This window comes from Peromyscus leucopus, chromosome 22, assembly GCF_004664715.2.
Source record: "Peromyscus leucopus breed LL Stock chromosome 22, UCI_PerLeu_2.1, whole genome shotgun sequence".
NCBI lineage: Eukaryota > Metazoa > Chordata > Mammalia > Rodentia > Cricetidae > Peromyscus > Peromyscus leucopus.
Window position 1 is genome coordinate 2,567,237 of NC_051081.1, and position 12,983 is coordinate 2,580,219.

At 58.2% G+C, this 12,983-nt stretch overlaps 1 protein-coding gene across 4 annotated transcripts in view; it reads right to left on the minus strand.

Moving 5' to 3' along the window:
• The window catches only part of Dpp9 (dipeptidyl peptidase 9), a 33,247-nt gene that overhangs the window by 5,624 nt on the left and 14,640 nt on the right, over positions 1-12,983 (minus strand). For 3 of the 4 annotated variants that reach the window (XM_037198190.1, XM_037198188.1, XM_037198189.1), the window contains exons 8-16: positions 11,926-12,054; positions 10,629-10,690; positions 7,314-7,414; positions 6,038-6,215; positions 5,752-5,914; positions 2,373-2,452; positions 1,240-1,392; positions 661-796; positions 79-219 (exon numbers count right to left, since the gene is read on the minus strand). In XM_037198190.1, the coding sequence (XP_037054085.1) occupies positions 79-219; positions 661-796; positions 1,240-1,392; positions 2,373-2,452; positions 5,752-5,914; positions 6,038-6,215; positions 7,314-7,414; positions 10,629-10,690; positions 11,926-12,054 (1,143 nt within the window). The remainder of the gene's footprint in view (positions 1-78; positions 220-660; positions 797-1,239; positions 1,393-2,372; positions 2,453-5,751; positions 5,915-6,037; positions 6,216-7,313; positions 7,415-10,628; positions 10,691-11,925; positions 12,055-12,983) is intronic. The other variant, XM_028859683.2, reaches the window with a different exon arrangement.

Here is a 12,983-nt window from a genome sequence, read left to right on the forward strand (position 1 = left end):
AAGCCTAAGCTGGCCTCAGAGGGACGCAGTCACCCTGACCATGGCTGCCAAGGACGGGCACACAGCCACACTGGTCACCTGCTGTGGTGAGGCCAAGGCCTTGCTTTCCTGAGACACCATCTCTTTCCGCAGCCCAGGCTGGCTTGGACCCAGACTTACAGACTCCTGCCTCTGCCTCCTGAGGGCTGGGATGACAGTGTGTCCTACCAGACTTGGTTTCTGGGGACGGAACCGGGGTTTCAGGCATGCAAGCACTCTGCTATTGAGGCCCAGCCACTATTCGAGGTTTTTCCAAGGCATGGCCCTCATGTGCAGAAACTGGAGCTCAAAGTTACTCAAGCAGAGTCGTGGTGGACCTCAAGCTTTGAGGCAGTTTCTCGGAACATTAGCTCTTTCTGGGCCTCTGGTGAGTGACCCTGAGCTCCCTGCCAAAACTACAGGTTCCAAACATCTGCTTTCCGAGGTACTGTCACAGAGGTTACCCCAGGGTGCTAGGGTGGCTGCCAGGCACCTGCACCTGCAGCCATGCCAGAGACACGGGGAACCTCGCTTGTTGTGAGAGTGTGAACTATTCCCTGTGCACCTGTCGCCGGGAGCCGTGGCTGTCCACCCCTGCCTTCCCGCGGCCGCCGGGCCAGTTCCCCGAGGTGCACTACTCACTGGCTGCCTCCATCATGCTGGCCCAGAAGCGTGGCTGCTTGTGCAGCGGGTCGTCGTCAGGGCCGCTCAGCTTGTACACGTGCACGCAGGGCGGTGTGCTCACGCTGCTGTAGTGACTCACAAACATGTCGAAGTTCTGCGGGGGGGCAGCAGGGTGGCACTCAGTGCAGGAGAGCAGACGCCGCGCAGCCCCACCCACCCGCCGCACAGCCCCACCCACCCGCCGCACAGCCCCACCCACCCGCGCACAGCCCCACCCACCCGCCGCACAGCCCCACCCACCCGCCGCACAGCCCCACCCACCCAGCCCCACCCACCCCCCCCACCCCACAGCCCACCCACCCGCCGCACAGCCCCACCCACCCACCCCAGCCCCACCCACCCGCCGCACAGCCCCACCCACCCCAGCCCCACCCACCCGCCGCACAGCCCCACCCACCCGCCGCACAGCCCCACCCACCCACGGGCCATCGCCACCGACGCTTTGCAGATGGGGAAACAGCCCAGTGAGGACCAGTCCCTGGCCAGGGACCCAGGCCTCACCCTCGATGGATCGACAGGGGGGCGTGGCATGCCCACCTGACTCATGGAGCAGCTGTGGGAGAAGCCGGGCGTGGTGAGCCTCACGATCTCGCCAGCCGACTCGTAGCTGACCACATAAAGGTGGTGCTCCAGGGGCGTGTCCTTCGTGCCTTGGAAGTACACCAGCTTCGTCTGCTCGTTGACCCAGATCTGCGGGCAGCGGGGGCTTCTGTGACCAGCCGTGCCCGGCTACACGTTCTGCCCTCGCCCCTCGCCCCAGGGACAGCAACCAGGGACCACCCCCTCGCCCGCTGCCGCCCGCCCCACCCCGGAGCCCGACAGACTGAGGGCAGGGCACAAGGGACACGCTGCTGGGGGGCTGAGAGCTCCCCCAGCATGCACTAGGCCCTGCTCCATCCGCAACACCACATGAGGGGGCACGGTACAGCATGCCTGTCACCCAACACTTGGGAGGATCAGGAGTTCGAGGCCAAGGCCAGCCTTTTCTCAAAAAATAAAAAGAGGTCTGTTTGTTTGCTTGATTTTGAGGCTGAGGCTTGCCGTGTAGCCCAGGCTAGCCTAAATCTGAAGGTTCCCCTCTCCTTGGCTCCTGAGTGTTGGGATGACAGCCCCGCAGACAACACTCTGCTGGGACTCTGAAAATGTTTCGGCCTCATGTTTTCCTTAATTCCAGAGTGAAAGGTCCACGGCCACAGGGAGAAGTCCTGTCTGTGACAACGCAGGTGAGGACGTGGTCCCACCGGGAGGGGCACACAGAGCGTTTCCCAGTGTGTGGCTGGCGTAGAGCCCAGTGGGAACCTGCCTAACACTCAGAGGACCCGGGGGCTATGCCCTGCACTGCGAAGTTAAAAAATGAATAAAAATTAGAAAACACAAAGCAAATTTAAAAAGCTGAAATCTGGCTCTTGGCTCGGGGTGCCCTGGTGGCTTATCTGACTCTGCAGCCAGCACACTGGGGAGCTCCCGGAAGGGAGTGGGGAGAGGCTGGCCGGCCCTCAGCACTCCGTCAGAGAACTGCTGTCCTGGGAGAGGGAGGGAGCTGCGGGCTCCAGGGCAGCACTGGGATGGGCCAGGCCTCCCCACAGGGACCTCCCTGCTGAGAGTATTGGTGTCCCCAGGCCCCTGGTGGGGGAGGGCGGAGCCAGCCACAGGAGGCCGGAGACCAGTACCTTGGAGCCATGCCTTGACAAGACCTCCCACTCGCCACTGGTCAGCGCGACCTCCTCCTTGATGGGGCACTTAAACTCATCTGCGGGAAGGAGATCGGAGGTGAGGGAGGCGGAGAGCAGAGGTGAGGGAGGCGGGGAGCAGAGGTGAGGGAGGTGGGGAGCAGAGGTGAGGGAGGCGGGACAGGACCAGCAGCTCTGCAGCCAAGGGAAGGACAGTCACAGCCAGTGCCCAGCCTACGGGGCGGCCAGCGGGGCCAGCTAGTGCTTCCGGAAAACAGCCAGGAGGGAGTCTTCCTAACTTACAGCAGGTGTGGCACATGGTGAGTGGCCATAACCTCCTAGATCATGCTGGGTCACCAGAACCAGAACCAGGCTTCCATTGGGCAACCAGGCATGGCGCACACCTTTAATCCCCGCACTCCGGAGGCAGAGGCAGGAGGATCTCTGTGGGTTCTGTGCCAGTCTAGGCTACACAGTGAGACTCCTGTCTCAAGAGCAAATCCACCACCGACAAACAGAACCAGGTTCTGATCCCCTGAGGCCTGCTGAGTTTCAGGCCTGTGGCCGCTTCCAAACCCTACCAAACAGAAATCAGGCTTTTGCTAGGGTACATCTGACATGGACTGGGGCAGCGTCAGGGAGACAGCTGGCTGTCCTGTTGTATTTTCCTAGTCTAAGGCTGCCATTGCCCAGGCTAGCCCTCACATGCCCCACCCACACACAGGGCACCATCTGTGGCCCACCCCTGCCCGAACCTCAGATTTGAGGCTGTGCATCTGCATTCGGCACCAGAGGGTCCCAGTGACCCTCTTGTCTGCTGTCACCACAGCCAATCACCTAGATACATCCCACCTCCTGGTGTGTCCTCCAAAGCCACCTCGTCCCATGCCAACCTCCTTATCCTTCACAGTCCTTCTTCATGTTCACCTTTTACCCCAGGTGTGCAAGTGTATTCCTGTGCACACTGTGTGTGCATGTGTGCATGTGTGTGTGCGTGTGTGTGTGCATGTGTGTGTATGGTGTGTGTGTGCGTGTGTGTGTGTGTGTGCATGTGTATGGTGTGTGTGTGTATGGTGTGTGTGTGTATGGTGTGTGTGTGTGCGCGCGTGTGTGTGCATGTGTGTGGTATGTCTGTGTGTGCGCGCGTGCGTGCGTGGTGTATGTGGTGTGTGTGTGGTGTGTGCATGTGTGGTGTGTGTGCATGTGTGGTGTGTGGTGTATGTGGTCTGTGTGTGTGTGTGCGTGTGCGTGTGGTGTGTGGTGTATGTGGTCTGTGTGTGTGGTGTGCATGTGCGTGTGGTGTGTGTGTGTCTGTGTGTGTGTGTGGTGTGTGTGCGTGTGGTGTGTGTGTGTGGTCTGTGTGTCTGTGTGTGTGTGTGCGTGTGTGTGGTGTGTGTGCGTGTGTGGTGTGTGTGGTGTGTGTGTGTGTGTGTGTGTGTGGTGTGTGTGGTGTGGTGTGTGTCTGTGTGGTGCCTGCAGAGAGCACAGGGCCTGGGGAATGCAGTTGGACAGTTCTGAGCCATGTGGGTGCTGGAAACTGAACCTGGGTCCTATGCAAGAACAGCCGGGGCTATAACCACTGAGCCACCTCTCCACCCCCCACCCCCACCCCCACGTTAGACATGGTCTCATGTAGACCAGGCTGACTTCAAGCTTACTAAGTAGCCGAGGCTGACCTTGAAGTCCTGACTCTCCTGCCTCCACATTCTACCACACATGGGAGCCCACGGCTTCCTGTGTGTCTGATGGACACTGTATCAACTCAGCTCCAGCCCAGGCTAGCCCTTCCGAATCTCCCTCCTGCTCAGACACTCAGCTGCCATGATGTCACGCCAGGAGGCGCATGCTGGGCCCCGAGTAAGCCTGTGGGGCTGGGCAACCATGAGCTGGAGGAGTTTCCAGCCCTAGGCTCCCTGAGTGCAGGGGTGGTGCCCCAGCAGGGTGCAGATCAGAGTCGGTGACATCCCGTGACACTGAGGTCACCGCCAGGAGGGACAGACAGAAGCCCCAGCCTTGAGTCACTGCGTCCCACAGCAGCCGGGACGTGAGGCCTGGACTCCTGTGGCCCCTGGCCCTCAGAGACGCTGCCGCCTCCCTCACTCTCCGCCCTCTGAGCCCATGGCTGCCACAGCCCGCTGTGGGTACCACCTCTGAACCGTGGTGCTCACTGAAGATGATCCATCTCAGAGAGGCTTGAACAACATCTGGGGGCATGTGCAGCTGTAACAGCTGGGGGAGCTGCTGGCACGGAGCAGGCAGACGAGGGGATGCCCCCTGAATGTAGCCTGTGGAGGCTGGACCTGGGCCCTGAGCTGAGGCCACGGCCTGTGCAAAGGCCCTGAGGTAGACGACACAGCTCCACTGCGCGGGCTGTGCCCTCAGCCCTTGGGGTTCATCTGCCATCACCCCAGGAGCCGTGAGTTCCACTGAGAAGCACAGTCTCTTCAGACCCGGCGCCTCAAGCCACTGGCTCCAAACACACTGCGAGCTCCCCTCTCCTGATGGCCCCGACTGGACCCTGAGTCATGCTCGGCACCCGCCATGTGCCTGTCCCACTGGGAGAGAGCGTCACCAAGGACCACATTTCAACACCACTGGGACCTGATCCCGTTCACTCTCCTCAGCCCTTGTCCTGGGCCCTGCAGAAACCTACTCACTTCACAGTGATGCCAGAACCAACCACTTCCTGCTTCCTTCAGGGTCACAGTCCGCTGCTCCTCCCTCCTGCACCTCCTCCAGGCTCCCCCACCACCACACGCTCTGTCCTGCACAGCCTTTCTGCGCGGCTGCAGCCCCTGCCCAGGCTTCTGCACAGCTGCGTTCTCCGCCTCAGGCCTTCGCCAGAGCACACCACGTGCCTTCCAGCCCTGTCAGGTCTGCACGGTGGCATGCCACCGAGGCACTGACTCACTTTAGAACCATGCTCCTCCCTCTCCTCCTCCTCCTCTGCGGGCCCCAAGGCCAGAGCCACATTCTGACATCACTCTCGCATTACCGCCTGCCCCACCAGAGTCTCCCGCGGGAACACACTTTTCTGGGGTCACTGGTGTGCGCCACTGTTCACCATGGCCCCTGGAGCCACTCTGGTCAAGGCGCAGGAGGTCTGAGACTGAGAGGCAGATGGCTGAGGCTGGGACACAAACATGGGCAACAGGCAAACTAGAAACAAGCAGGTGAGGTCACACACCAGGAAAAGGACCAGATCAAACACACGCAGCTGGCACGGGGCATCCAGGGCCCCGTGCACGGGCACTCAGGAAACCCCGAGTCCATCAACAGATGCCTAGCTGACTGGTGCCAATGGCACCAAGGCAGGGTAGGCCGGGGTGTGGCCGCCCTTCCCCTGCCCCGCCTCCCGTGGGACCGATGCTCTGCTCACCTTCCGTGGGGCTGAGGGGTTCCGTCCAGTCGTAGTCACTGGTTTTAAGGTCCACAGTGACCTTGTACAAGTGGCAGAAGCCAGTCTTACACTCGTTGGCACGGATGAAGCAGAAATCCTGCTGGCCCTCGGCCTGCGGGAACGGGTGGAAGATGTCATGGACCTGCAGGGAGAGAGAGACAGCTGGGTCAGAGGACTCTGAGGCTGCACAGACCCCCGAGCCCAGCCCAGCGTCCCACTGGGGACCATGGTGTGGGAGCAGTGGGCACCCTGGGCTCCTGCTCACGTTGATCCAGACATTGGTGACTTCTTCGTAAATGACGAAGGGTTGCACGTTCTTGGGGACGGCCCTGGCAGCTGCCTGCCGCTGGGCCTCGGTCTCAGGGGCCGGGATGAAAAGGGCGGGCGGCAGGAGGACGAGCTGGAGCCGCTGCTGGGGACGGTCCAGGAACATGGCCCAGGCACTGGGAGGACGAGAGGAGGCAGCAGGAGGGCTCAGTGACTGGCAGGGGACAGCAGGGGACAGCAGGGGACAGGGCCACACAGGGCCATTCCCTGGCTAACCCTGCTGGAGTCGGGGTGTGGAGGAGATCTAACTGGTACACCATCTCCATACAGATCAGGTGAGGCTCCAGGCGCACAATCCACACAATCCATCCTGGGACAGTATTCTCAAACTGGACAGGTGGCTTTTTGTTTTTTTGTCAAATGACCTCCCTTCCCCACACCCTTTTTTTGAGGCTAGGGTCTTGTGTAGCTGAGGATCATCTTGAACTCTTCGTTTGTTTGTTGAAACAGGGTTTCTCTGTGTAATTTTGGTGCCTGTCCTGGAACTCGCTTCATAGACCAGACTGGCTTCGAACTCACAGAAATCTGCCTGCATCTGCCTCCCCAGTGCTGGGACTAAAGGCGTGGGCCACCGCCTGGTGACCTTGAGCACTTGATCCTCCTGCCTCCACTGTCAGAGAGGTAGAATGGCAGCCGTGTGCCATTATGACCAACATTAACTAAACGGACAATGTTCTATTCTCGTGCTGGGCATGAACCAGGGGCCTTGTGCATGCTAGACCGCTCTGCAACCCCAGGCCTTTTGAAGTTTTTTATTTTGAAATGGTTTTGCCAGGCATGGCCATGCACCTCTCATCACAGCAGTAGGAGGTAGAGGGGGAGCATTAGGAGTTTAGGCTTATCCTGGGCTTCCAAGTTCTAGGTCAGCCTGGGCTGCACAGGAAGAGGAAAGGAAGATGAGGAGGGAGGAAGTGGTGAGCAAGACTGTCTGTTTCTGCATTCTGTCCCAACTATGGAAAAAGCAGGATCCCGAGAGACCTGGAGGCATTCCTACGTCCTGAGTCCTGGTATTCCTTCTACTCTGGGCCACCTGGGATTGCCCCGTCTTGGGACTTAGGTCAGAATGACCTGATGTCCAAGTCCCCAGCTTTGCAGGTCTGCTGGCTGAGGCTGGGAGGGACCCTAAGGGAAAAGGCATGGGTACAGGGCACCGAGCTCCACCCTGGTGGGCCCCCGAGTGGCCCCGGGTACCTGCCCATCCCCAGGACACTCACTATCTGCCATCCCGTGTCCAGCCAGCCCGCGCGATGTACTCCACCTTGGGGAAGAGGGAGCTGAACGGCTGCACCAGTTCCTTCTCGCAGCTCGACACAATCTGGGGAGACAAGGCCACATCATGCACAATGCCACAGCCTCCCTGATCTCCAGGGTCCTGACGGTTCAACACTCAGCACCCACACGGTATCCAACAGGCTAGAACTCGTTTCAGGCGCTCCAACACCCTCTTCTGGCCTCAATGAGCACTGCACGCACACAGTGCACCTACATCAAGGCAGACAAACACTCATACACTAAAGATAAATAGATAGCAGGACATGGTGTTTAATCCTAGCACTTGAGAGGCAGAGACAGAGACAGGACAGCCAGGATGACAAAGAGAGACTTTATCTTGAAAAAATAAAAATAATTTTTTTTTTCTCTGTGTAGTTTTGGTGCCTGTCCTGGATCTCGATCTGTAAACCAGGCTGACCTCAAACTCACAGAGATCCGCCTGGCTCTGTCTCTCGAGTGCTGGGATTAAAGGCGTGTGCCACTATTGCCCAGCAAATAAATAAATCTTAAGAAGGAAGGAAGGGGGCTAGAGAGATGGCTCAGCGGTTAAGGACACTGGCTGCTCTTCCAGAGGTCCTGAGTTCAATTCCCAGCAACCACATGGTGGCTCCCAACCATCTGTAATGATATCTGGCGCCCTCTTCTGGCCTGCAGGGATACGTGCAGACAGAACACTGTATACATAACAAATAAATCTTAAAAAAAAAAAAAAAAAAAGAAAGAAAGAAAGAAAGAAGAAGAAAGGAAGGCAGACATGCACATAGCCCTCTAAGGTATTTAGGAGAGGTGGAAGTCACATTGGGTGGGACCCTAATCCAACATGTTATATCATACAAGGGAGAGATGCAGGGAAGACAGACACATACACACACATACACACTAGCATGATGTCCACTGGAGACTCTGGACATGCAGTCACCTTGTAGGGTAAATGGAGCCAGACAAAGAAACCCACTGTGGCCCTAAAACCAGAGCCAGTGAAAGAAACAATTTGGCCCTCAACCCAGAACCAAAGGAATACACCCTGACCCTGAAACCAGTGCTCTAGAATCAGAGGCAGCGAAAGAAATACGCCCTGGCCCTAAAATTAGAGCCAAAAGACTAAAAAGGGCCAATGAAAGAAACACACTTTGGCTCTGAAACCAGAGCCAAATCTGCCTGATCATCTAACAGAAAACCAACCAATCCCTGAACAACAACAAAAAATCCCTGAGCACAAGATTTAGCCAATCTGAGCTCAAGGACTTAATTCTAACCAATTCCTACCCTGAAAATCTTCTCCCTGGAAAAACCCCACCCCTAAGAAGTCCTATATACGCTGTTCTGTGCCTGGTCGGTTGGCTGCTGTCCTTTTCCCACCCTGGCAGAGGCAGCCACTCTCCTGGATTCTTCCTTCCCAACAAATCTCTTCAATGAGGTTTGGGTGAGACCTTCTTTTGCAGGAGCAGAGACAGAGCCTGGGCGGAGTGGAGAGGAGCAAGGCTGTAACCCTTTGGCTGGGGAAACCATCCCCCAGTGCGGCCGAGTTGTTACAGGGAGCAGAACTGTAACAACTTTGCTAGGGAAACTCTCCCCTGCTGGAGCAGAGCGGAGCGGAGCTGTTACACTGGGAAGCCTTTCCCTGGAGCGGAGTGGAGCTGTTACACTGGGAAACCTTTCCCTGGAGCAGGCCGTAGGATGCTACGCTTACTGTGACAGGAGGTAACCTTTGGCTCCCGATGACCAGGATCCCTTTCCATCTAAGCCCAATGCTTACACACCTGAGTTGCTGGGACAGACCCTGTCCAGCCCTCGGAGGAAACCAGCCCTACTGACGCCCACCCTGGGACCCCCAGCCCCACCCCTGCCTGTATGGCTGCTGACACAGTACCTCTGCGGTCAAAGCCACAAACCCCGTCTCTCTGCAGTGGTAACGTCTCCTTCCATAGGGTGGGGTGGGGAAGGGAGGGGAATGGACACACACGGATGATGAACAGGAAGATGGAAAGACAATAACACATCGTGTTCCCTGGCACGTCCAGATGTTTCTGGAACTACCTATTTCTGCCCTGGGTCATCCCTGGACTTGGAGGGGTCTTGGGCCAGCTGAGCAAGGGGCTGATGGGGAGAAAAGGAGGCAGGGTCACGGGTGGCCACCCTGGCGGAATCATCAGCCCAAGCCTGTTCAGGAGCTGCAGGCCTTGCCCAGCTCAGGAGCCTGTTTATGGCAGGTGCCTGGCTCAGCAGCTGAGCCATAACTATACATTTGCAGGTTCGAGCTGGGGTCCCAGCACCCACAGGGCAGCTCATGTCCACCTGTAACTCCAACTCCAGGGGATCTGTCACCCTCTTCTGGCTTCTGTGGGAACTGCATTAATACACATTGAAATAAAACAACAAAAACCCTACAGCCTAGTGGGTGGTGACCCCTATCACCCACTGGTAATGCTGGTGCAATACTGCGGTGTTCTAAAAAGACGACAAGGGACGTGCTGAGTAAGGGTCTAATACGTAAATAACCGAGACAGAGTCTTAGACTTTCCCTGGATGTTAGGAAAGTTTTTGCAAAAGCTTGCAGGGGCTGCAGGACAGCTCAGCAGGAAGGGGTGATGTCCCCAAGCCTAGAAACCACACAGCGGAGGGAGAGAGCTGACCCTCACAAGCCGTCCTCTGATATTTGTGCACACAAGTCAATGTAAGGACCAAATCCCTGCGGCCAGGATCCTGCAGCTACACAAGCCCTGCCTGCCTGGTGTCCCCATCAGCAAGTGCCACACAGCCTCGGGCCCAGGTTGTCTGAGGAACTTTCAATGTCACGCACCCTTGGTGGCCTGAGGGATCTGGACTTCAGGAGAGCCATCAGCAGCTCTCACTGGACAGGAAAGGCGTGGCCCCGTGAACGGAAGGACGGGCCTGCCCGAGGCAGGTGAATGCACTCACTAAAGACCTCTTACCAGTGGCCATATTGCCCTCGCTGCTTAGCACGTGGTCTGGGTTGTGAGACCTACTCAGCGTCTCTAAGTGAGCAATGCCAAGGAGCAGGGGACAGAGAAGGACCCAGAACACTGCCACACCCAACAGGCGATGACCTCACTGCAGTGACCCGAGGACTGGCACCCTGGCAATCTGACCCACAGTGTTTGGGCTGTGATCAGCACAGGACACAGGTCAGGCCACTTGGCGGCACCACGCTTCACGGAGAGTGGACTGACCGTACACATGCCACCCCGCCCCGCCCGGTCCTTCCGGAGCCTCCCCAGAATGTGCTCGGCTCTTACCTTGCCCTGTCCATCCGTCTGGAGCTCAGCCAGTTTCAGGGCGATCTTGGGGTTCTTGCTGCCTGTTGAGGGAAGGCCAGATGAGTGCCAGGTTGCCAGTGGCCACCCTGACCAGGGACTGTGTGACCACACCTGTGGGGAGGTGGCACAGCCCCTCCCAGGAATGACACAAAGTCCCCGGGCAGGGCTAATCTGACCCACGGCCTGGACCCCATTCCTACCGGGATAGCCGGTGTGTTACTTTGTCACCTGGAAGCTGGACTGGGGACACAACACAGAAGGGACTGGCCCTGTCCTATCTCTGTGCAGTCCAGTAGCTGGAGACTGAAACAGGCACACCGCCACACGAAGCCGGACCCAGCCCTTGGGAGGCAGCGCCCACAGGCTGGGGCAGTCACCCACACGTCTAAGAGGTGGGATGTGGCTGGGGCTATTTTCTTAGGGTGCTGGGGACAGATCCTGGGATTTCTCTGGAAGACGGTTAGGCCCCAGCACAGGGTAACATGGGGCACCTGACAAATGCCTCCACCTTGCCTGAGGCTCAGTTTCCACATCTGCTAAGCACAGGGTCAATGTGGATCATCCCACAGACGTCCATCCACACAGCATCTGGGAAGGCTCACTGTGTGTCTGGAATGGCAAGCAGTCTATTTCATTTATCTGTTTTTTGAAATAGGGTCTCATGTATTCCGGGGTGGCCCAGAACCTTCTACAAAGCTGAGGCTGACCTTGAACTCTAGCAGGCATGCCCCACCACACCCACCAGTTTGTGGTGCTGGGGATGGAGCCTGGGACTCTGTGCACACCAGGGAATTCTATCCCCACCGGCCCTCAGTACAAGTGATGCCCACAGAGGCACAGGTAGTAGGCCTGAGGATCAGCCAGGCTAGCCAGGGCTGCCGCAAGCTCAAGGCTTCTAACCCTTGAGACGCCAAAGAAGCAGCCGTCTCTGGTGTTCCCTCCACTTAGTTTTTTTGACAGGTGTTCACTATGTAGCCCAGGCTGGCCTGAATTCATGAATCTTCTGCCTCCAAGACACCACTACACTGTAGCATCCTCCATGAGGCTCAGTCCGCTCGCCTGTGGTTGTCCTGGTGTGGAGACGCCTGAGATGTGGCATCAGGCAGGTGGAAGATGCTGCCACACTCACTTTCTGGATCTACCTGGAGAATCTGTGACCTCTGAGCTCTGTGACCATGAGACCCAACAAAGGCAGGCAGAGGGGACCCCAGAGGGCAGAACTGTGCCAGCTGTGGTGCAGAGGCCTTAGGGCAGCATGTGGTCTGCTGGCACCCACCTGTCCTGGGGTATCGATAGGAATCAGTCTTCCTCTCCTCCAGGGCAGGGGAGGGCACATGGATGACCTCCACCTCAGACTCATCCACTTCTTCATACAGGATGCGCAGCGTCTTGAGGCCTTCGGAACCTGGTCGGGGGGCAAGGAGCAGGGACTCAGCACCACCCACACCACACGGGGTCTCGGAGCCAGCACCAAGTGACACCCACGTGGGGTGCAGAGTCAAGCTGGGCCAGGAAACCATGTGCTCAAGCTCTCGTCTAAGGCTTTGTGCAGCATCTGCGAGGGAGGTCAGGAGGACCCTGGGCCAGTATGACAGGAGAACTCAGACACATGGGACAATGGAGGACATGGGGAGTATGTCAGAGCCTTAGAAAGTCCGCTTTGACATAGTGCACCCCAGACCACAGAGGCCAGTGTGGGGCCACACATTTCTGTTGTCTATGCCACTCAGGGCGATTTTGTCATGTAACCTAAACATTCACTCACATGTCCTAGTGAGGGGCTGGGGGCGTGGTCAGGGTGGAGCCCTGCCTAGAATCCCCAGTGAGGGCTGGGGCGTGGTCGGGGGGGGTGAATAGGGGGGGGGGGGGGTCAGGGGGGCCGTAGAATCCCCAGTGAGGGCTGGGGGCGTGGTCAGGGTGGAGCCCCGCCTAGAATCCCCAGTGAGGGGCTGTGGGCGTGGTCGGGGTGGAACCCCGCCTAGAACCTCCCAGGGAGGGGCTGTGGGCGTGGTCAGGGTGGAGCCCCGCCTAGAATCCCCAGTGAGGGGCTGTGGGCGTGGTCAGGGGTGGAGTCTCCACCTAGAGGGGCTGAGGCAGGCCGCTGGAGTAGAACCCCTCCTTAGAATCCCCCACGGAGGGGTTGGGGGTGTGGTTCTGGTATCTATGGGTCGCCCAGTGTTCTCCTGCCTCCAGAAATGTGGTTATAGGAATAGCAGGGCCCAGGTGAGGCAAGGCCTTTGTCATCTCCCCGTCCTGTGCAGACGCTGCTGTATTTAATGGGTCCCTAGGTGTTGATTCAGCGGAGGCAGGCGTGAGGCCCCGAGTCGGAGCAGG